The 23350-nt window shown below is 48.5% G+C and overlaps 1 protein-coding gene across 1 annotated transcript; it reads left to right on the top strand.

Moving 5' to 3' along the window:
• The first annotated feature begins 483 nt into the window (after positions 1-483).
• Slc6a4 (solute carrier family 6 member 4) lies at positions 484-22795 on the top strand. Its single transcript, XM_085695361.2, has 14 exons — positions 484-606; positions 1575-2022; positions 5172-5306; positions 5415-5634; positions 6849-6987; positions 7925-8059; positions 8420-8523; positions 9099-9226; positions 10198-10310; positions 10919-11050; positions 12440-12539; positions 14198-14298; positions 18233-18400; positions 22073-22795. The coding sequence occupies exons 2-14, from the start codon at positions 1683-1685 to the stop codon at positions 22145-22147; spliced, it is 1890 nt and encodes a 629-aa protein (XP_085551487.1). The 5' UTR covers positions 484-606; positions 1575-1682; the 3' UTR covers positions 22148-22795.
• The last annotated feature ends 555 nt before the right edge of the window (positions 22796-23350 follow it).

Here is a 23350-nt window from a genome sequence, read left to right as displayed (position 1 = left end):
GTTATGACGTAGCTCAGTTGCTAGAGTGCTTGCCCAGTGTGCAGAGTGCTGCGTCAGTCCCCGGTGTAGCTAAACCGAGGCACAGTGGTACACACAGGTTATTCCAGCACTCGGAAGTGGAAGCAGAAAAGTCGGACAAATTCAAGGTCATCCTTACCTACGTGGTAAATTCCAGTTCCAGCCTGGGCTTTTTGATCCAGAAAGAAAGGGAAAATATCGGGTTTCCAGGAAACCCTGGTCGGAAGAAGCTAAGTACTTTCTTGCCTCCCGTCATTGGACTTTGAGGCTGACACGGGATCTCTGCCATTGTGAGCAGTGGTAAGAGTCCATTTCTAGAAAGGTGTGACATGATCTTAACGAAGCAGAGGCATAGTCTAACTCCCAAACTGTCAAGGGCTTGGGAGGAATGGAGAGGGACCTGGAAGGTCTTGGCTGCTACTAAGTTTATAGCAGGCAGGAGGTTTAAAGTCCAAAAGGGCTCAGATTTCTACTCCACGTGTAGAAATCCCATCCTCAGTCCAGAAGAGAAGAGCACCCAGCTCCTTCCCTGCACCCCAGCATAGCAGTGAGATAAAGATGCAGTTACCGGGGTCCAAATTTCTGCAGGCAAGTCTGGGGTCAGCGGCCCTCACACTTTTCTCGTTGACCCTCTGGAGGCGCACACGGGCAGGCGTGCTCAGGACCGCAGTGACAAGTGGCTTTAGCCCCAGAAGTTGCTGGCAAGAAGTATGAATGGAGAGGAGCAGTGGCAGACGTGGGAGAGGAGCAGTGGCAGACGTGGGAGAGGAGCAGTGGCAGACGTGGCCCACTGGGACCTGCAGAGAGAAGTGGAGCATGGGCGGACACAGCTGCAGGCAGCTGGGATCCTCCTGGAGCCAGTCGGGAAGGGCGAGAAAGGACCCAGATACATAGAGCTCTGGGCACTGGTGTTTTGACTCTCTTGCCTTTTGAGCCTCCTTGGTAGCACATGTGAAATCTAACATCAGGTGCTCAGTTTAAATGGCGAGGACTGTCCCCTCCGGCAGGTAGACAGACAGAAGCTGTGGCTGTGCCGCTGTTTCTAGGCTTGGCACCCAGGACAGGGCTCTCTGGCTCTGCAGGAAACCGCTCCTGACATTCCTCCGGGTTACTGATAAACTACAGGGGGCGTTTGCGTCCCTCTAAATGACGCAAGCGCTGCATCTTAAGTAAAGCCTGTGCGCAATCTTGGTGATTTGCTATTTTTGTTTTGTTTCCTTTTCAAATTGCTTGATGGTGCTCTGACACCCTCCATTTGTCGAAAAGTTTAGTAGATTTTATTGCTCTGAGTGAATGGGCTGGCTTACAGATAAGAGCATGTGTAACCCTGTAACTAAGACGATTTAAACTATACATAGAACTGTTGTGATGGCTCAAGCCTGTAATTCTAGGACTCAGGAAGCTGAGAGAGGAGGCTTGCTACAAGTTCAAGGCCAACCTGGGCTACAGAGTGAGACTTTTCTTAACCAAACAAAAAAATAAAACCATGAATGGTTAATACCCCAAACAAATAAATCCTAATTTCTCTCTCCTTTCTCCATATGTTTTGCCAACAGAGCTCTCAATTTTGTCACCATAACACTGGAAGGAGATACGAAGCCAAGCACAAGAACTAATTTGGGTCCTTGGCAGATGGGCATTGGTATCATTTATTGACCAACAGGATGGAGACCACACCCTTGAATTCTCAGAAAGTCCTGTCAGCATGCAAAGACAGAGAGGACTGCCAAGGAAATGGTGTTCTCCAAAAGGGTGTCCCCACCCCAGGGGACAGGCCAGAGCCTGGCCAAATGTCCAATGGGTACTCTGCAGATCCCAGCACAAGTGCAGACGAAGCTACACACTCTATCCCAACAGCCACCACCACCCTGGTGGCTGAGATTCGCCAAGGGGAACGGGAGACCTGGGGCAAGAAGATGGATTTTCTCCTGTCCGTCATCGGCTATGCTGTAGACCTGGGCAACATCTGGCGTTTTCCCTACATATGCTACCAGAATGGCGGAGGTTAGTACCATGGACCACCAGCAGAGCCTCCGACCCAGGGGTGGGTTGTTGGTCCTCAGGGGAAGCTGTAAGACAAATCATGTCTTTACTGTCCCATGTGACTGCCAGGAGTCTGGGAATGTGAAACATAGGTTTTCATGCTGGTCAAGTCTCCAGTCAGCTGAAAGCCTGAGGTAGCTTGTGTGGGGCCGCCAGGTGGTGTAGCCGGACCTGAGCTCTCCCACGTGGCCTTGGGTTTATAGCGCTGGGCTGGCTATGCTTCACTTGTTGAAGGGCTTTCCTTCTCATCCTGCGTTAGTCAAGCTTCTGTTAGGGAGTCAGAAGCAAGAGAACACTCATGGCACTGTGTACTCAAGTCCTGCTGGAGAGTCTGAAGGTGTAAGGCCTGCAGGAGGAAGCACAGGGAGGTGGCTGTAAGGCTCCAACCTGCTGGGACTTTGGGCTTGTGTAAAGTCAGAGAACGATACTAGTTTACGTCCAAAGTCTTAAGTTATCAGACTTGATGTGATCCGAGGTAGCCCAGGAAGACATTACTGCCAACCCAGAGCGGGAGCAGCTACAGTTACATCTCCTGTGTGCTGTAGATGTCTTGTCCTGCCCGTCTTAGTGGCCCTCAGATGCTAAGAGCAGTTTCACTGGTGTCTGTGTGTGTGAGCTGGGGAGCCTGAGAGAGGGCAGAGCAGACTGGGGGAGGTGGGTGAGCAGGTACTGGGCAAGAAGAAATAAGGCGTCAAATCAGTGGACGTGTTTTAACAAGCTGTTTGAGAGGCAACTGTCACCCAGACTTCTGGGACTTAACACAAAGCTTCTTCGTCTTTTAGTGGCTGATCTGTGGCTACGAAGGCAGTTCCTCGGGCCACGACAGGTTGCACAGCTCTTGCCTGGGAGGACTGGAAATCACATTCTCCTTCTCCCCCGTTTGGCAGGATCTTTAGCCTGAGCCTTATATGAGAGCTGGATTCTTGGTGCCATTTCCTACTGTAAAGTCAACTGGGTAAATCCTTTGGATGAGTTCAGAGCTACTATAAAAACACGGCGTGGTTTTGATTCTCAAGTTGGGTTTGTCAAAGTGACTGTAATTACATGGACCTTTCTGAGTCACACTGACTAGTTTTTTAGGGGTGAAGAACTCTTCAGACAGGAAGGTTATCAGGCGAAGTCAAAGTTGACTTACCCTTTGAGTTAAATCTCAAGCTGCAGGTGAGCAACCTTATTGTCCCGTGAGAAACAACTGTTTTCAGCCAGGCTCTCAGACAGTGATGGTTTGTGAGGAACTATTCTGGCTCCATGGAATAAGGGACATGCAGTCAAAATATCAGTGGTTGAGAGTCTGGAGTCATAGGAGATCTGGTAAAGGGTCCAGCTCCAAGAGTCATAGACGGTTGCATTCGTGTGAATCACTGGTCAGTTCAGCATTGTTCCCACATCTGGACATCATCTTCATGAGGCCTGGGGTGGACCCTCGAATCTGGAGGTCAGTTTCTAGAGGCCCCTGTGACTCTGATGTGTGACTCTGCTGGCACCATCATCTGATGGGAGAGGAAATCAGGGCTCAGACAAAAGTGGAGGTGGCCCTTGCCATGGTGAACGTTAAGTCTAACGGATACATTTACTGTGCTAGGCTTGTAAAAATCTAGGTTGTGTTTAACTTGTGTATGCTATGAGGATGTTGTTCATACCTTGAAAGTAGCCTGTCAGCTGGCCCGAGATGGACTGATTCCTGGTGCAGTTAGGCTATTCTTAAAAAAGTTGCTGATTGTTGCAAAATATTTCACTGCCTCTGCTATTCTTATAACATAATGGGTCACAAAATTGAACAGGCTAACTGCTAAGTTCTGCTTTGTATGGGATGTTTGCTTGCTTGGATAGCTAAGGCAACTGCTCGGATGTTTGTTATAAAACCAAGCCTTGTCAGTACCCAGACAGGTTATGAGCTAATTTGGCTCCCCAAAATTATAACTTTGTAGGTTTTGTCTTTATAATTCTTTGGCTAACAGTAGCTGCGGTCTTACCTGGAAAACTCTCTCTGGTTTGGTCTTGGTCAGATTCTTTTTAATAGAAAGCCTCTAATTTACTAAAACCCACACTTGAGTCAGATTGGTGACTCTCTAAACCCCCCAGACCCACAATAGTCCTGCCACCTGCTCCGTTGACTCCAGCCCAGCCTCTTTCCACCTACTCTCCCGGGCTCCTCTTTCTGTATTGTTCACTTGGTTTGTCTTTTGCTCACTTGTTTTTGCTTCAATTTGCCCTGGGACAGTATCTGAGTTTCATTTCTTTTCTTTTTTAAATATTTATTTATTTACTTATTATGTATACAATATTCTGTCTGCAGACCAGAAGAGGGCACCAGACCTCATTACAGATGGTTGTGAGCCACCATGTGGTTGCCCGGAACTGAACTCAGGACCTTTGGAAGAGCAGGCAGTGCTCTTAACTGCTGAGTCATCTCTCCAGCCCCCTGAGTTTCATTTCTTATTGCTTCAGTGAAACACCAAGAAAAAGACAGTTTAAAGAGAAAGGGTCTATTTGGCTCAAGGTGCTAGGTTACAGTCCATCACCGCTGAAACTTCTAGATGGCAGGAACCTGAAGCAGCTAGTCAGGAGCGCGTGTGCAGGCTGGCTCAGGTAAGTGTCTCCTCAGTCCAGGGCCCAACCCATGAAGCGGTGCTGCCTACCTTCAGGGTGGGGCTTCTCACTTCCACGACCTCAAGTGAGAAAGTGTCTCAAGGCCAACCCAATCAAGACTTTCTGGTGTGGTGGCCCGCGCCTTTGATCCCTCCTGAAAGAGAGGCAGGAAGATTTTTGTGAGTTTGAGGCTAGCCTAGGCTACAAAGTGAGTTTCAGGACAGTCAGGGCTGTTACACAGACACAGAGAAACCCTATCTCAAAAATCAAAACCCAAAACAAGCAAAGCAAATGAAAGACTTCCTATTTGAGGCTCCCTTCCAAGGTGACTCTACAAAGTCTACAATCACGCTCACCAATCCGGACAGGCTCACACTTGATAGTACCCGGCAACTTTGTCTGCTGATTCCTCTCACAAAGCACTAAGACCAGGCAGCCTGCTGTGAGCACATCTCCACGTCAGTGGGCTGCTCTGGGGACAGCTGTGGGCAGGAAGTAAACCTGTCTCCCTTCTGCCACAGGGGCCTTCCTCCTTCCCTACACCATCATGGCCATCTTTGGGGGGATCCCACTCTTTTACATGGAGCTTGCACTGGGCCAGTACCACCGAAATGGATGCATTTCTATATGGAGGAAGATCTGTCCTATTTTCAAAGGTAACTGAGGGGCGGGATGGGGGGAAGGTGCTAGAGAAGGCACCTAAATGGCTAGGGCCTGGGACTTTGAGCTTCCCTGTGAGCCTGGCTGTCTCGCCCACTGTCCAGGCATTGGCTATGCCATCTGCATCATTGCCTTCTATATCGCCTCCTACTACAACACCATCATTGCCTGGGCGCTCTACTACCTCATCTCCTCCTTCACGGACCGGCTGCCCTGGACCAGCTGCCAGAACTCCTGGAACACTGGCAACTGCACCGACTACTTCTCCCAGGATAACGTCACCTGGACACTGCATTCCACGTCACCTGCTGAGGAGTTTTACCTGTAGGTACCTGGGAGGGAGGGCGTGGTCTGTTAAGGACAGCCATACCCCCTGGAGCCTGGCTTCTGAGGGGCCAGAAACTCTTCACCCCTCTCTTGGCAGACTCCTTTTAAAGTACTTCATCAGCATATATTAATTATAGAGAACAGGTTCCATTGTGACATTTGCAGACATGGATATTATGCATTTTGCTTATATTTGTTCCTATGGTTATTAACTCCCACTTATCCCCTTCCTGACTTGCTCCCCTTCTACGGCCATGTTTTTTCTTTACCCTTTCTGGTGACACATACGTTTAATGAATGTTGCTTTCAGAAGCATGAGCAACTTGCGAGTGCCACACCACTGAAGAAAATGTCTTATCCCAGCAAACGCTGACCGCCTATGGATCTTCAGGGAAGGGTGGGACCTCGTGAGCCTTTCCCTGCTTCTGAGATTTCTGAGAGGTGAAGCTGTTAGGGACTAGGGATCAAATGTGAGTGTAGGGATGTCAATGTTGCTTCCTCCAGGGTCTGGAGGAGGGACTCTGTCTTGACTGCTCCATAAACAGCCCTGTCCTTGTCTCCAGAAACCCATATGTCGGGCCAAACTGCCCCACCATGTCTATCCTGACCCGACCTCCACTCCCCAAAGTTAGTCCTCTGCATCAAAGCTACCCTCCTTGCTGGCTGCTCCAGCCAGTTGCCATGGAAGCCAAACACCCTGCTGCTTCAGTTGTTCAAAACTTGTCTCTGATTTGGTGTGCTGACTCTGTGAGTGGGACCTGCCTGTTGGAAGATGCTCGGAGAATCTAGGATTCTTTTTTTTTTCTTTTGGTGTTAAGGATTAAGCCTGGCATCTTACACATGCTAAGCAATTGTTCTTCTAGTATACCATTCCCCCAGTATAGTATTTTTAACCTAGGAATTGTAGGCACTAGTAGCCCAAATACAGAGTTAGCTTAGAGTGAAAGGCTCATAGTCTACACAAAAACCCCCATGTACTAGGAAGCTGCTCATACCAGTTGAGAGGTTCTGGCTACAGACAGTGAAGCAGAGAGACAGGAGGTCTAGCTTGGGCTGAATGCCCCTGCCATCCAGGGCTCTTTCAGGATGATCAAGGCCCGTTCCAGCCCCCCACCCCCACCCCCCAAGGCTCCTGCTGGTGCCTACTGTTCTCTGGAGGAGTCACGATCGTGTGCTCAGGTGACTCCCACAGGCTCCTTCTGTGTCTCCAGGCGCCACGTCCTGCAGATCCACCAGTCCAAGGGCCTCCAGGACCTGGGGACCATCAGCTGGCAGCTGGCTCTCTGCATCCTTTTCATCTTCACCATTATCTACTTTAGCATCTGGAAAGGAGTCAAATCATCTGGCAAGGTGAGGAGGACCCTGCTGCTGCTTGTCCTGGTAGTGTCACAGAAACTCAAGAGCATTACCCCGGACAGCTACTGAGCAGGAGAAAGTCCAAAAACATTCTATGACACTTTCTTCATCACATCTGTTAGACGATTCTAGAAATTAACCAGTATCATTTACATGTAAGCTCATCTAATTAAATGAAGGCACAATTCAGCCCTTTACATAGGGGCTAGAGAGGGGGCTCAGTAGGTGATGCTCTTCCCACAGAAGCATGAAGACTTGAGTGTGTGTCACCAACACTCATGTAAAGAGCTGCGCATAGCAGTACACGAGTGTGTGGCTGCAATCCCAGTATGGCGGCACGGGGCGGGGGGGGGGGTGTCAGGAGGCAGAATTAGGAGGACCCCTGGACTTGCTGGCCAGTCAGTTTAACCCAATGGGTGAGCTTCAGGTTCAGTGAGAGCTCAAAAAGTCAGATGGAGACCAACTGAGTAAGGCATCCAGTGTCAACCTCGGGCCTCCACACATATATGTGGCTAATTCTTCTGTCCCTACTGGACAGATGTGGAGCAGGCTTGGGGGTAGGGAGTCTTGGCAAGCAGTCAGATTGTTGTCGGCCAACTCTGAAGTCAGCAGGGTTTTGCTATAGCTGCTGCTGCTGTCTGCTTCTCAGAACAGCATCTCACTACTTAGCTCATGCTGGCCAGGCACTCATAGGAATCCTCCTACCTCAGCATCTCAAATGGCAGAATTACAGTAGTATGTTACACCCAGCTTTGGGCTTGAAGATACTGATCCTTCTGCCAGGCATGCTGCCTCTTAAAGTGACAGAAAAATGCCCCCCCCTTCCCCAGAGGTCTTTATTAGTAAAAGACACCACAACTTGTCTCCCTTCCTTGCTGTCTCCGGGACAGTGTGGTAGTAACCTGTAGACACCTGTGTTTCTTCATTCCAGGTGGTGTGGGTGACAGCCACCTTCCCTTACATCGTCCTGTCTGTCCTGCTGGTGAGGGGTGCCACCCTTCCTGGAGCCTGGAGGGGGGTCGTCTTCTACCTGAAACCCAACTGGCAGAAACTCTTGGAGACGGGGGTGAGAAATGGAGGGAAAGTGTGCACGTGCCAGGTTTTCACTAGAGAAAGCCAGTTCTCTCACATAGCACAGTAGGGACAACTCAAACTGAATGTGCACGTCTGCAATGATACTCTAGATCAGAAGAAATGCTAGCACTATTAACACGTTCCCGTTCGGTGGCCTCAAGTGGCGAAATTTAAATGATAGGAAGAGAAGTCACATGTCTGTCACCAGAGAAGTGGCCATCCCCCCCACCCCGTGACGGACCCGGAAGCGCTGGCTTCTGCCCAGCGCAGAGCCGCATGGAGCGGGTGCTGCTTTGTTTGGCAGCAGCCCAGGTCTCCCCCTCACCCTGCGCCCTCACCTGCTGTGTTTCAGGTGTGGGTGGATGCCGCTGCTCAGATCTTCTTCTCACTGGGCCCGGGCTTTGGGGTTCTCCTGGCTTTTGCTAGCTACAACAAGTTCCATAACAACTGCTACCAGTGAGTATGTGGGATGCCGAGCGGAGCTTAGAAATGGAGTGGCGGATAGACAGTCCAAGGAAGGCAATGTCTCAAACCCGTCTGGACCCACACCGTGAGGGCATTGCCCCCCAGGGGCATCACAAGCCCTTGGCCATTCATCCATAGCCATAGTGCCCATTCCTGCTGTATCTTCACCCAGGCTATTCAGAGGCCGAGAGTCTCCAGGATACTCCTGTTTTGCCTCTCCTGGTTGAAGTGGAGAAGTCTATGCTGTGATGTCTCACAGCAGGTCAGGCTCTCCCCCTCCCGACCTTGCTCTGTAGCTTATAGCTCTGTTGCTGCCTTACTCAGCCCTCCACAGAATGGAATTAAGGCTTGTGCTACAGTACCCAGTTTATGACCGTGTCTTAAGATATCTTTGACTTGTCCTCCCCACACTGTGTGTGGTTGCCATGGTGCCTGCAGATAGGGCACTGGGAGACGTGGGGGTAGGTTGGGCATGGAGGCCTGCCACAGCAGAGAAGACACAGTCAGATGTTTCTTAGCCTCCCTACCCCAGAAGTGTCTCAGGCAGCCTGGGGTTTTCATTCCAGAGACGCCCTGGTGACCAGTGTGGTAAATTGCATGACGAGCTTCGTCTCTGGCTTTGTCATCTTCACGGTGCTTGGCTACATGGCCGAGATGAGGAATGAAGAGGTGTCCGAGGTGGCCAAAGATGCAGGTAGGATCCAGGGTTCTGTTTACGGCTCCGATACCCTTGGAAGCTCTAGACAGAAGCAAACTTTTCAGCTGTTCTTTTCAATTTTCAGAGACTTGAAAGAAACTTAATTGCCTCGGTGATCTCAGCCCACCCATCCACTCACTCCTCTCGGTGCCCAGTGCATGATGGGCTTTAAAACTGTGACTTGTGTGATAGCTCGAAAATTCAGTGGGTTTGGGCGCTGGGATGATCTCGTGGTATGGTCCAGGCTGGTGGGCAAACATTGACTGGTCTTTAGAGCTTCCCTTGCTGAGAGATAAGATTGAACTGATGTGGCCATGCTGTTTGTTTTCATTGGAAATAACTGAGCAGATATTTAAGGCAATGAGACCAAGAAGGTGGAGCACCAGGGCCTTGAGAAATGTTTGTATTTTAGCCCAAAGCAGTGCTTTGACCAAATGACAGCATCCCTGGCTAACCATGAGGGTTTAAGAACATGTTTGTCACGCTGTCAAAATGACTTTAAGGGCCAGGAGTATGTACGCCAATGCTTGCCTATGGTGTTCAGATGCTGGAGTTCACATACCATAGCACCCCCAAATGTAAAAAGAAGGGGTGACTTAAAATTATCATGAGGTTCTTATTTCCTTTCCTGTTATTCTGGAGCTGAGGGCATCACAAGGTACCTTGGATGTAACAGTCCTGGCCCTGACAATGAGACACAGTATTGTCACATGCTGGAGCTGGAGTAGCCCCAGTCTTAAGCCCCTTCTATCTCTCGAATTGAAGACACCCAGTTTTCAAGGTGGATAATTTTCCCCTGGGCTTTGCAAACTGTCAGGCACAGTGGTTGAAGAAGCCTTTGGTACTGAAAAAAAAACCTGATTCACTGCATTCACTGTAGAGGGTGAGAACCGATAGCCCAGTTCTACTTGGCAATAGCTTGGTAGGCTGGGTCTCAGCGTCCACCTCCTCCTGTCTCCCTGTTTCAGGCCCCAGCCTCCTCTTCATCACATACGCGGAGGCCATAGCCAACATGCCAGCAGCCACCTTCTTCGCCATCATCTTCTTCCTCATGCTAATCACACTGGGTTTGGACAGCACGGTGAGTAGAAACAGGAAGCGCTCTGGGAGGACAAGAGGAAAAGGGAGCAGGAAGTGGCTAGACTCACTTCCTCCCACCCACACCCTCACGTGCTGCTGTTGGCTACCTCCTGGTAATTCCCCTCTCCCCCTCCTCTTCCCTTCTTCCTCCTCCGCTCCTCCCCATTCTGCCCCCGCCCATCCACTGCTCTCAGCAATGGCACCTTTTGGTACAGCAGAGTTATAATTGGCGTAATGTAGGGAAAGCGCCTGGCACAAAGAGCTCAGCGTGGATAAATTCCTACTCCTGATGGCACCTAAAGTTATTAGTGTAGAGAGGGTATGGGCATTGAGCTGACCTTAGGACAACCAGTCTCTCCCAGACACACCAAATGCTGAAGTTCTGGATGCTGCATTTCCTTGCATGCACGTCCTAAATGTTGGGTTCTGGTGCTGGGTATCAAATGGAAATGGGCTTCACGGGCCATGTTCCTGGGCCAGTGAGTGGGCAAACTAGTCTTGATCGGCTTGAATGTTCACGTGGTAGTCTTGTCTCTCTTCCTGTCCTCTGACCTTAAGGCACAGGCTTGTCCCAAGCCGCCACTGCGACCTTCTGCATGCATCTTTTAGTTTGCAGGCCTGGAAGGCGTGATAACAGCGGTGCTGGATGAGTTTCCACACATCTGGGCCAAGCGCCGGGAGTGGTTTGTGCTCATGGTGGTCATTGCTTGTGTCTTGGGATCCCTGCTCACGCTGACTTCTGTGAGTACCAGGGCCTCTAAGCGGCCTCTGCTAGGGCACCAGTGCTCCACAAGCAGAGCAGATTCTTTCCTTCCGCTTTCCACAATGTCCTGTCTTGGGGGCCTCCAGGGGTGTTGCTAGCACTATTAAAAGGCTTATCATGGGCTGAGGATGAGGCTTAGTGTTAGGTTGCTTGCCTAGCATAATGTGAGGCCCTGGGTTCAATTCTCAGCATCGAAAAATTTGTCACCAACAAGAAGCTATTTCTGTGTTACCTGCTGGGAGATCTGTGCATGGCCTGGGGGTGGCATGGAGCGGAACTTAATGTTTCACAACAGATCCAGTTATGTTTCAGGTTTGACAACAATACCTGGAGAGAAGTTAGGACTTGCATTCCCAGCCATTTCCACCTTTCAGTGGTGCTTTATCCCAGTGTCCTGGTTTGCAGCTCGTGTCTTGGATGTAATGCCACCTCATCTCCTTTAGAGTTTGCCATGTAAGGGAGTCAGGTCCTCTCCAGACATCCCTCTTCTCCATTTGTTTAGCAGCCAAGACAAACACAGTAAAGTGCACATAAGATAGTGTGATGTCGTGGACTTGTGTCCTCCTGGCTCAAGCCAGGACTTCAATGATTCCAGCATTTGCCAGGTCAGGTTAAGGGGCTGTAGAGATCTTGGAGGGGGAAGAAGTTAGACCAGGCCTGGTCTTGAACTCAGAGATCCACCTGCCTCTGCTTCCCAGGTGCTAGGATTAAAGGTGCGTGCCATCACTGCCAGACTTTCTCTTTCTCCCTCTCTCCCTCTCTTCCTCTCTCCCTCTCTCTTTCCCTCTCTCTGTCTTCTTCTTCTTCTTCTTCTTCTTCTTCTTCTTCTTCTTCTTCTTCTTCTTCTTCTTCTTCTTCTTCTTCTTCTTCTTTTCTCTCTCTCTCTCTCTCTCTCTTTCTCTCTCTGTCTCTGTCTCTCTCAAGACCAGGCTTTCTCTGCCTCCCAAGTGTTAGGATTAAGGGTGTGCACCACCATGCTCAACTTCCAGGTTCAGTCTTTACAGTTTTGGGTTTTCCAAGGTCAAGTCTAGAGAGAATTCAGTAAATTGAAAGTGGACATAGAGGCCCTTTAGAGTTTGTCTCTTACAGTGTGATGGGGAAAACAAGGATGAGCTTGGGGGCTGGAGGCTCAGTGGTAGAGCCTAGCATGCCCCAGGCTGTGGGTTGTTTTGTGCTCCATGGCACATAAAGTATTGGATAGGCACACATTCCAAGGCCACTCCACCGGACAGCCCTGGGGTTCTTAGACGGAGCGCCGGGGGAGAATCACCCACTCATCACCCTCTATTCAGAAGTTGCTGCAGGCATTTGTAATGAGCGGTTGTATCTCAGAAGACCATTAACCACATCTGCAATCTCATCCCCAGGGAGGGGCATACGTGGTGACCCTGTTGGAGGAGTATGCCACGGGGCCCGCGGTGCTCACTGTGGCCCTCATAGAAGCCGTTGCCGTGTCTTGGTTCTACGGTAAGAGTTCCCTTCCAGGGAGAATTCTTTCGCCATTACCCTCAGTCTGCAGGGAGAGGGCACTGATTTCATCGGAGGAGGACAGGAAGGGGCAGCTGGCTAGGTGTGAGCTCCTGAGTGTAAACCAATCCCAGCAGAGGGCTTTCTAGAGCAGCCCATCATCCCCCGCCCAGCACTGTACCAGTTTTCATTCTCTTGAGGGAGAACATGGTTACTACCCTGATTTTTTATTTTAACATTTACCCAAACGAGAAGCTAGAGTCAGCCAGTTCACCCGCAGTGGTGACTGAAGCCCTGATGTACAGTGCATTGCTGTGAGTGCCCAGATGTCAGTTTCCCAAGCGAGACCCTTTTCCAGCGCACCGAGATAGAGCCAGCTTCAGCCCTTGTCCCCTAACCAGGCAAGAATATCCTTGCTCTCTCTGCATTGGCAAATCCCTAGGTCGCTCTCTCTGGTCCTGGAAGAAACTTTGATAAGGGAAAGAGGAGGTGCAGGAAGTGAGCTGAGGTCTATTGGCAGAGATTCCATCAGCGCTGACATGGGGTAGGGGAGGGTACAGGCAACTGACATGAAGAACACAAGTTCAGAGATGTGTGTGTCTGTATGATCGAGAAGCAAACATCTCTTTCTGGAAATGTGTTTGCTTTCCAATTTCTATGATCAATGGCTTTATTGGGATAGTCATCATGCGCATTGCGAAGAAGAGGGGTGAGCACACAAACTAAAGAATTTAAGTGTGTGTGTGTGTGTGTGTGTGTGTGTGTGTGTGTGCAGCAGTCTGCAAAGGCAGCAGGAGTATTGGATTTCCTGAAGCTGAACTTATAGGAGGTTGTGAGTCACCTGTTGTGGACTGAATTCAGGGCTAATTCAGAGGACAGAGTTCAAAGTCACTGTGTAGACCCGCCCTAGGAACCACAGACTTCTGGAGAATGCAGCTGGAAGCACTCACCACACGCCTCCTGCTTCACCCGTCAGTGGGCGTTGTCATGTTAGTGCGGTAACCTCTTACAGAAGAACCTGGATCTTGACCTGGCCCACAAATGAGCAATACTGTAACTAAAACATTCCCTTGAAGAGCTAGAGAGATGGCTTATGGTTAAGAGCTCTCGTTGCTCTCACAAAGGACCTGGGTTTGATTTCCAGCACCCATGTGGTGGCTCACAACTGTTAACTCCAGTTCCAGGGGACCAGACACCCTCTTTTGTGGACACCATGTATACACACGGTGCATAGACATATGTGGAGGCCAAACATGCACACACATAAAATAAATCTTAAAAAAAATATCATTGAAAGTTGCCAATGGATAGTCCAAGTTGGTCTCTGCAAGGCAGGCTTATCATTCCTAAATAAAATGACTTCCTTCCTATAATTAACACTACAATCAAATCCAGGCTGAAATCTCAGAAGGACAGTATGGGCACCAGTGGCTCTCTCCCTAGGTGTCCATCAACTTCCTGGCTCTGTGAATTTTGCTTGCTATAAAAATTATTCAGTTTTGTAATGCACCCCTCCCGCCACTGCTCCATCCCCTTGGAGCCCCTCGTGTGGAGAAGTACAGAGCGACTCCACCAGCTCAGGGGGAACCCCTACTCCTCTTCTTGTCATCGCCAGTGCTGATCTGGCCTCAGTCACATTCTCCTTTGGACGATTCTAGGTATCAGCCAGTTCTGCAGCGACGTGAAGGAAATGCTTGGCTTCAGCCCGGGGTGGTTCTGGAGGATCTGCTGGGTAGCCATCAGCCCTCTGTTTCTCCTGGTGAGTTGTCACCTCTGCCTTGTGGTTCCAGATATTTATTTATAAGAAATAAGGCCAGGCAAAGATGGCGCACGCGTTTAATCCCAGCACTCGGGAGGCAGGAGCATCTCTGAGTTCGAGGCCAGCCTGGTCTCTAGGACAGCAAGGACTACAGAGAAACCCCATCTTGAAAAACAAAATAAAAAGTGGTACTGAAGTGTGGCACAGAGACAGGAGGGCCTACTGGCTGAGCTTGTGCATCTCAAGGAGTTTTATAAACCCAGCACTTCTGTGTGGACAAAATCCTACCAAGAGACAAAAATAAACTAGTACTCCAAGAAGCCCCTCTGTGGGGGGCCTCGCAGGGGCTGTGCCTGCCCCTGCTCACCTGCTTGACGTTGACCACGAGGGATCCAGCCGGTGCAGCAGGATCTAACAACAACAACAGCATTTACTGAGCGGTAGGCCGGCTGCACCGGACTTACAGCTGCTTCTTTTGAATCTTTATGATCACTCTGAAAGGGGCTGGGGTTTTTTGTTTGTTTTTAAAGACAGCCTCCAAATCAAATGTAGATTGATTTGGCCTGGAACTCTACACATAGCCTAGGCTGGCCTCATATGTGAGATCCTCCCGCCTGTCAAGAGCTGCTGCCACGGGCATGAGCCACGGGCTTGTTGCTTCTGATCAGCATTTAAGGAAATTGAGACTTAAGGTCATTAAAACCACGTGACCGACATTATTCAAGACCATGGAAAGACATACTGTGTTTATTGCTCAGAAAAGCCCTGAGAGGGGTTCCTAGCAATTCATACCAATTTTATATGCATCTTGAAGGAGGGCACATATAAAGGTCCCCAAGTTCAGGACGAGTCAGAAGTAGAGTTCATTTGTTGCCGAAGGACCTGGAATAGAAAGTTGAGTTCTAAGGGTGGCTCCCGTGGCTTGCGGCGTATTTAGTCATCACTGCACCCTGTTATGTGCCCCGCCACCTGCTCTCCAAGTGTCTCTGCTGCCCAGAGACAGATCATACCCTCTTAACCTCCCAGGTGCATGCTGAGTGAGGTAGCCTGGGCTAAGTCACTGGGGACTGCTTCTCAGTTTTTTCATTTATATATAACTTTATTGGGAAGGGTCATTTTTTTTAATCCTTTGGAGAAAAAAAAGCAGGTTATATGATTCCATTAACAAATTCAGCTTATTGAGGGCATCCGGGTCATTCCAGAGGTCTCAGGCCCTTAGCACACAGCCTCTCTTTATCTCTCTGTGCTGGCATTCTTGAGAAAGTCTTTGCTGCCCCCATGTCTCAGGACTAAGAGTTTTTTTGGTTTTGTTGTTGTTGTTGTTGTTGCTGCTGCTGCTGTTAGTTCTTTTTTTTTTCTCTAGAGAGTTCCTCTGTGTAACAGTCCTGACTATCCTGGAACTTGCTTTGTAGACCAGGCCTGCCTGTCTCCCAAGTGCTGGGATTTAAGGTGTGCGCCGCCATGCCCGGCAGGATTAAGTTTTGTATGATGGTCCAGTTGTTGCTATCTTCGCTTTGCTTCTGTGGCACTGCCTGTGTCTCTGCTCCCAGAAGCCTTCCTGACTGCTCTAGATTCCACGAGTTTCCATAAACATTTGTCCCAAGCAGCAAACTTTCCAGCCCAGCGGCTCCAGTCTGCGCAGTGGCTCCAGTGCGTGCCCACGCTCTAGAGCAGTGACCCTTGTGCTGACCCTGGCTTGTGCACTTTCTTAGGTTTTCGTCCCATATTACTTTGTCAGTTTTTTTTTTTTTTTTTTGGTTGTTGTTTTTAAACAAAGTTTGCTGGTCTTGAACTTAGCCCAGGAAATCCTCTCACCTCAGCTTTTCAAGGAGCGGGGACTGCAGCTGGGCACCACAAGCTGTCTGTCAGTTCCTTTAAATCCACCTGTCTTTGTTTGTATGCACAGGGTCTCACTCTGTAGTCCCTGCTGTCCTGGAACTCGTCATGCAGACCCAGGTTAGCCTCAAACTCACATCAATCCCCCTGCCTCTGCAGTGCTGGGGTTGAAGGCAAGTGCTCATACACCTGGCAAAGTTTCAGTTGCTTTTCTAGGAAGAGGTTTGGACTGAGTCTCTTGGTTCACTGTGAGCAGAAGCTACGGCCCTGACATAAATAGGTTATTAGCCTGAATTAATACCTTTGCTTCTTGATAATCTACTTAAACCCTTTCATTTGTTTCTCAGAGGAAGAAGTCACGTTAGATGAATGCCATAGGGCAGAGACATTTTTTCTTATGTGCTTTCTTACTCCCCACCCAACAAGGAAGCAGCGTCTAGGCCCCACCTGGGGTGAGGCGCATGAGACTCACCAGGGAACATACAACACATCAGTATGCAAGATAAATACTAGTTCAACGCAATGTTACATTAATGCAGAAAATCTGTCTAAAAATATTTGATCAGACTCTGGCCCTGGCCCCTGAGCCTGTGTGACTCGCCTCATTCGCTTAACCCCAGTCTGTCCCCATTGGGTCCTGTATCTGACAGATTATATTAAGATATTTGGGCTTCCCCTTAGATATGAGGTCTCTTGATCTGCTTCATTCTTGTCTGGGTCTAGAGACCTTAGGTTGGTTTGTTTCTGGAGGCTCATGGTCAGCACTCATGTAGAGACCAGGGCAGGCATACTACACATCCCAAAGATGTTCACGTCTCTCCTCCAAAGGTTGGTGCCCCAGGGAGAGGTGGTAAATCTGCCTTCCAAATCTATGTGGAATAAACAGGTCTCCTGCTCAGGGCTTTATAGGGATGCTTTAGGTAAACAAGCACATTGCTAAAAAACATTCTTTTTTCACTGAAACCAAGTTACAAAAAAAGAAAGAAAGAAAGAAAGAAAGAAAGAAAGAAAGAAAGAAAGAAAGAAAGAAATGCTTGAGAAAAGAAGTTGGGCTTAGTGAGGGAGCTGTTGAATAACAAACTTGGGCTCTGGTGAGCTCAATTTCACAAACCTGACAGCATCATAGCCCAGTTCTGTCAAAGATCGCTCCTGAATGGATTGTCTCCTCCCCAATCCTAGTTACTTTCCTCAGTAGCCGGGTCTGGGACTGAGGAGCCTGTGTTAGGTTTGTGATTGAGGGGGCTCTGTTTTTGAAGTCCTCCTCCTGGACACAGGCTCCGCAGAAGGATGTGTGCTTTACAATTTCCCATTTTATTACCTGCAGACAAAGGAAAAACAGATATAAATAGATGTTTAACCACACGAGTAATTTACATTAGTGTCTTCTTTATGACTAAATAAAATTAAATCAAGAGTAATAGTGATTTCAGCACAACGGTTTCTAGGCAAAAGCCAACATTGATACTCACTCTGGAAACCAAACTGAAAATACAAAAATCGTAAGTTGGGTATTAAAGGAGATTTGACGTTCTAATAAAAAATTTCATAGGATTCTCAAGTGAAAAACGTGTGAAGCTGCTCTCCCACTTCCACTGTTCCTTTCAAGGAGGGCCTGTAGCGGACGGTCGCTAGTGTCCAGACAAATCCTTGCAGACTCATTCTCACTGAAACCCCAGGCTGTAGAGCCACACAGAGAGCAAAGGTGGGAAGGAACACTGCCCTGGGCAGAGCACGCCTCAGTTTCTCTCTCCAAGACAGAAGGCACTGCCCTCTGACCTAAAACAGTCGGCAAATGTCAGACATGGCAACAAAGCAGAGACAGAAAGGGGGCCCAGGTTGTCTGTCTCTTTGCTGTCCAGTCCCAGTGGGTGCCAGTCTCTTCTCCTTGGCAGAAGGAGATGCTCCATCTTCCTGACTTTGGGGATAACTGTAGGGATGCTGTAGGCCCTGAGGTGAAGAAACCCAAGCAAGGGGCATACCTGTTTTCCTGTTTAGTGGTTAGAAATTCAATCTAGGATATACCCCCAGTAGAAGGTCAGATTTGGTCTTTGGTATTTGTGGTCTCAAGATTTTCATTGTTTCTTGGAATTTGTCTTAGTTCATCATTTGCAGCTTTTTGATGAGCCCACCCCAACTGCGACTTTTCCAATACAATTATCCTCACTGGAGCATCGTCTTGGGCTACTGCTTAGGGACGTCATCCATTGTCTGCATCCCTACGTATATCATTTATCGGCTGATCAGCACTCCAGGGACGCTGAAGGAGGTATGTCCCCACTAGTGTGTGTGTGTGTGTGTGTGTGTGTGTGTGTGTGTGTGTGCAAGCGCGCCTGTGTTTAGCAGGATAATTGGGAAGAAAGTAATTTTCTTGTTTTGTCTTATTCAAAAGATAAAATCTACCAAAGGATAAAATCTTGGTCTTATATATTTGTAAAGTTTGGCTGGGTCTACATAGTGAGTCCCTGTCTCTCTGTAGCTTTGGAACTGTCCTGGAACTAGCTCTTGTAGACCAGCTGGCCTCAGCCTCACAAATCTGCCTGCCTCTGTCTCCTGAGTGTCAGGATTAAATGTGTGGCCACCACGCCTGGTGCCATAGCCATTTTTCTCACATCAGTGTGTCAAGTACTGTTTTGAAGAAAATCACAAAATAAGAATGTTACAGTAACAATTTTAGCCTAAAAAACTGTCACCCACACAACAAAGTTGGATATCAAAGTTGTGGCTCAGGCCTTATTAGATATTCTAATATTCCCGCCATATTAGAAATGATTATTTCGAAATGTCTGAACATCAAGTACCTAACAAACAATTTCTATAAGATGTAAATTTCCCAGAGTGTCTGCCTATAGGTCGTCTCATTTTGCTCTCCAGAGACCTTGGGAGGCAGATGGGCACAGGTGTTGTATATAGACGGACGAGAACACCGACGGTGGGAACAACCTTGTCTAAGTCATTATTTCGGTGACTTGTCCGGGGACAACACAGCTCAGGGACTCTCCAGTCTTCTGACTCTTTGGCCAGTGTTTTTTGCATTTTTAGGTGCAGTCTCTTTTTTTTCTGAGCAGACCGTTTGCTAGTGTAGAAATTGGTGTTAAAGGTTAGGGACAGAATAGTGGCCATGATGCCGGAGTTAGTGGTCAACCACTAAGATTTATTGCCCTGTCTCTTCCCTTCCACAGAACCAAAATGTCTGCAATGTTATTTGTTCAGCTGTGTGTCTGCCACAGAATACCGTGTATGTACTGTACACAGTGACGAGTGTCACAGCAGGAGAGGCTTAGGTCCACTGTTGTGTTTGCAGGGGGAGAGCTCAGAGGTGAAGGGGACCCACCGGGGGAAAGCGGGAGGCTCTTGAGAACCCAGGTGAACTAGACTGTGGGTTCTGATGAGCAAAACTTCTCTACTGAATCAGCCATCACAGCAGCACGCTCGGACATTTCATGAGAGCGCACAAGACAGACATCTTTTTCTGAGAACAACCGATTCCTTTCTTTTTCCAAGAAGGAAAACTAAACTCGAGGTGAAAAAAACTCAGTTCAGGATGCAAATTTCTACAATCGAAACCCAAGCCGCTCTATGAGCTTCCCTCCCGGAGAGGACCAGACAGTTGCTTCCTGTACTTCATTCCCATCCCTAGAGTCACTAAGTTCCTTCCTCCAGGCGACTCTTTAGTGATGGTTGAGCAGATCCAAGACCTCCGTTGCTTCAAACCGAGGCCAGGGTTAGCAGTAGGAGCTCCAGGCTAACAAATGTCAGTATTTTGTCACAGGCTGCACCTCAAATCCTGGCTGTCTTTCTTGCAAATTTTCAGTTACAAGGAAATGTCACCCAAAAAAGTGTGACAGAGTTCAAACCCCTTGGCAGTAGGTGAGATGACAAGGCCATCTTCACCATGGGCCGCCAGATGGGAGACGGTAGGTTTCCAGGAAGCAGCTGATAAAGGCCAAGGAATGCTAAGGAGAGGATTTAGTCCGCTATGAAAGCACTCACCTTCGGGTCTTGGTTTCCCATCAGCAGATGGTGTGTTCTGAGGGGCGGGAGTCCGTGGAGCAGCAACAGTGACCCCGGCTGGGCAGGAAAACTGGAGAACATAACGCTCTTCTTTACATGGGACACCTCAGACACCTTTTCTGTCCTTGTGTGTACTTAATGCAAGTGGTCAAGCATGCCATGATTGTTTTCCCAAGTACCCCTAGGAAAATAGAAATCTAGTTTTTTTTTCCTCCTTAAGAGGAAGGATTTTTATTCTAAAACAAAATCTTACTGTATAGCTTGGACTAGCCTAACCTTGCAGTGATCCTCTTGCCTCCCGAGAACTGGCATTATCAGGTGTGTGCCACCGTGCCTACCTATGTAGGAGTTTTTAAGTAATTATTTGTTAATTGCCAGATTTGACAGTCAGAAGCATTCTGGGAGGAAGGGAGGTTCCATATAAAATTCTGGTTTGGTTAAAAGAAAAGACCAACAGGTAAATTCAAGAGAAAAGTAAATGTCTGACCTCTGCTGGTCACATCCAGATGCTCCTGGCCTTATGAGATTAGATCCTGATAAACCCATCATAAATTGGAAATATCATTAAGTAAAAAATACAATGAATATACCTAACCTCCTGAACATCATAACCTAGCAACACAGTACAGTACTGTATTTCTCATGACCACTTGGCTGGCAGGGAGCTGTGGCTGGCTGCCACTACCTGGATCAGGAGAGAGCAATGTCACTAGCTTTGGAAAAGATCAGAGTTTCTTCTGAATGGCTATCCCTTTTGCATCGTCATAAAGGAAAAATGGTTTGTAGTGACCCACCGTCAGCTGGGGACTGCCTGTAGTGACCCACCGTCAGCTGGGGACTGCCTGTAGTGACCCACCGTCAGCTGGGGACTGCCTGTAGTGACCCACCATCAGCTGGGGACTGCCTGTAGAATAGTAAAATAGAGTGGAAGCAGCTCTATTTACTGGGCTGATTTGGGAAGACATCACAGGCACTAGTAGCCTGGAAGGCTCAAGGCTGGGGTCATTCACTGACTAAAGTCATCATTGGAAAAAGTCTTTGACCACACCATGATAACGGGAGGTGGTCTCTAATGAGCGCATGTTATGAAAATGTCAGCAATGCTCCATTCTTAGATTAGCTGGTTACCATCTTGCAGAAGGCTGGTCTGGCAAAGTTTGAGATCAATAATAGTCTGGTGGTCTGGCTCTTACCACAAGGCTAGATGAGTTAAGCTAGAGGAGCCTACACAGTCGGGCACTGATGCCTGAAGGTCACCTTCCGACTCCCACATATGCACTGGCATACATGCACCTACGCACAGTTACACACAACTAGACAGTATCTAAGCCTGGTGACTTGGGGGAGTCAGCCCAAAGGGTAGTAGTCCATACAGCAAAGGGGTCGGGCAAACACGCCAGTTTTCTTTATAATGTGATTTGCTGGGCTTGCCTCTCCCACACCCTTTAATTAGTTCTTTCCTGTGTATCATAACTCCACTTAAGACTAATCCTAATTATATTTTTATCTCGTCAACAATAGCTTCCAACAAGGTAAGGGGTGGGTTTCAGTGGCTCATGGCACTGGGCACTATGGCCAAGGGGACGGTGAACTGAAATCCAGTCTGTCTGTCCCCAACTCAGTGTGGCTCTGACAAGCCTCATCTCTTTAAAGTCTGTCGCGCTATGGCCAGCCAGGTGCTACTGAAGGATTATTTCCTCCCGCTGGTGTCACAGCAGTGTTTCCACTAGCACTACAGATGCGTGTAGTTCTCCACTCTGCCATCTTTATCCACATTAGAGAAGTTGGAAACTTCTCTTTTAGAGGCCAGTGAGGCTATTCCAACTTACTATGAAATGTCATTAAAATACTATTCATTGTTTTAATAGTGATGTTGGAATATCTTTTCAAACAAGATTTTGTAATGCTTGCATTTCCTTCCCAACAGCGCATTATTAAAAGTATCACTCCTGAGACACCAACGGAAATTCCCTGTGGGGACATCCGCTTGAATGCCCTGTAACACACCAGAGAGGAACCGGCCTCCCAGCCTCCTCTCTCAGCTCTGACAAGCCCCACCTCGACTCCTCCCCTCTCAGTCAAGCCTGATGATGCAAGGTCTTTCTTCCCGGAGACACGGTCTTAGAGACTATGGTGCCCAGACTCCTGTGAATTCCAGCCACCTCTTTCCATGAAATCTCTTGGACATACTGCCTCATGGCCGTGACACAGCTGAACTGGCCTCTTTGGGATGTGGGGGAGCATAGGAGGTGATGAAGCCATCAGTTAGCGTTAGGTTTAGAACAGTCTGTGAAAGTCTCCTGTATCATTTCTTTCAGTAAGATCATATTATCTCTGTGCTTCTAACGCCTTCATTGTCCACGAATGCAGAAACCATCTAAGAGAATACAGGGTATCGTGTTAGCCATATTTTCTCAGTAGCATAGAATGCTATAGCTGGATTCTACTGGACCCTTCTAACCCACGTGCTGCTGTGAAGCCAAGGAAGGAAGACGGAAGGATGCTGACCTGCGCAAAGGATGTGTGTGTGTGAACTGTTGTGCCTGTACATTGCTGTGTCTGTGTGCTTAGACCCGACACCCCAGGCTCATTACAAACTGTATCCGCCTCCTCTAATTTTTCTTACATTAAACAAATTCTACCTACTTTATGTGTGTCGTTGTGTATGTGTTTTTAGAAGGGTGCTCTGCTGCCATCTTTTCCAGTGATAATCCAGTGTTTGGTCACCTGGCCTTTTCACCATCTCCTACACACATGTGTGCACACGTACACACGGTTAAACATTGAACCTGGCCTGCTCGCTTGGTCTACTAATCAGTCCTATTAGTGGCAACTACTTTCAAGATGGCCGTGGCCAGATGCTTGGATCGCTGGTGTAAACTCTACGTCAAATTACTGAGGGGTTTGACTCTTCAGGTTATTTGTCTTGGGGACACTGGGTGGATCCAACTTCCACTTAGCTCTGGGGTACATAGTCTAATTCTGTGAGCTATAAGGGCAAGCCTTCTCTGTTCAGAAGCAACCGGAGAATCTGAGTTAGCTTTAAAAGTCTCAGGAAACCGCATCAAAAATTCTTCATTAAACAATTATAAAGGAGACAGTGGGATGGCACAGCAGATAGTCACGTGGTACATAAGCCTGGTGACCTGAGTTCAATCCCTGGGACCCACATAAAGGTGGGAGGAGAGAACCAACGCCACCAACT

The sequence above is a fragment of the Myodes glareolus genome, chromosome 9 (genome assembly GCF_982192425.1).
Source record: "Myodes glareolus chromosome 9, mMyoGla1.1, whole genome shotgun sequence".
Taxonomy (NCBI): domain Eukaryota; kingdom Metazoa; phylum Chordata; class Mammalia; order Rodentia; family Cricetidae; genus Myodes; species Myodes glareolus.
This window is presented reverse-complemented; position numbering and strand designations above follow the sequence as displayed.

Bases quoted from the DNA above. Each gene is read 5' to 3' on its own strand.
- Slc6a4 (XM_085695361.2), top strand. From the start codon at position 1,683: ATGGAGACCACACCCTTGAATTCTCAGAAAGTCCTGTCAGCATGCAAA. The intron at 2,023-5,171 runs GTTAGTACCATG...CTTCTGCCACAG, and splicing joins ATGCTACCAGAATGGCGGAG to GGGCCTTCCTCCTTCCCTAC. The intron at 5,635-6,848 runs GTAGGTACCTGG...CTGTGTCTCCAG, and splicing joins CCTGCTGAGGAGTTTTACCT to GCGCCACGTCCTGCAGATCC.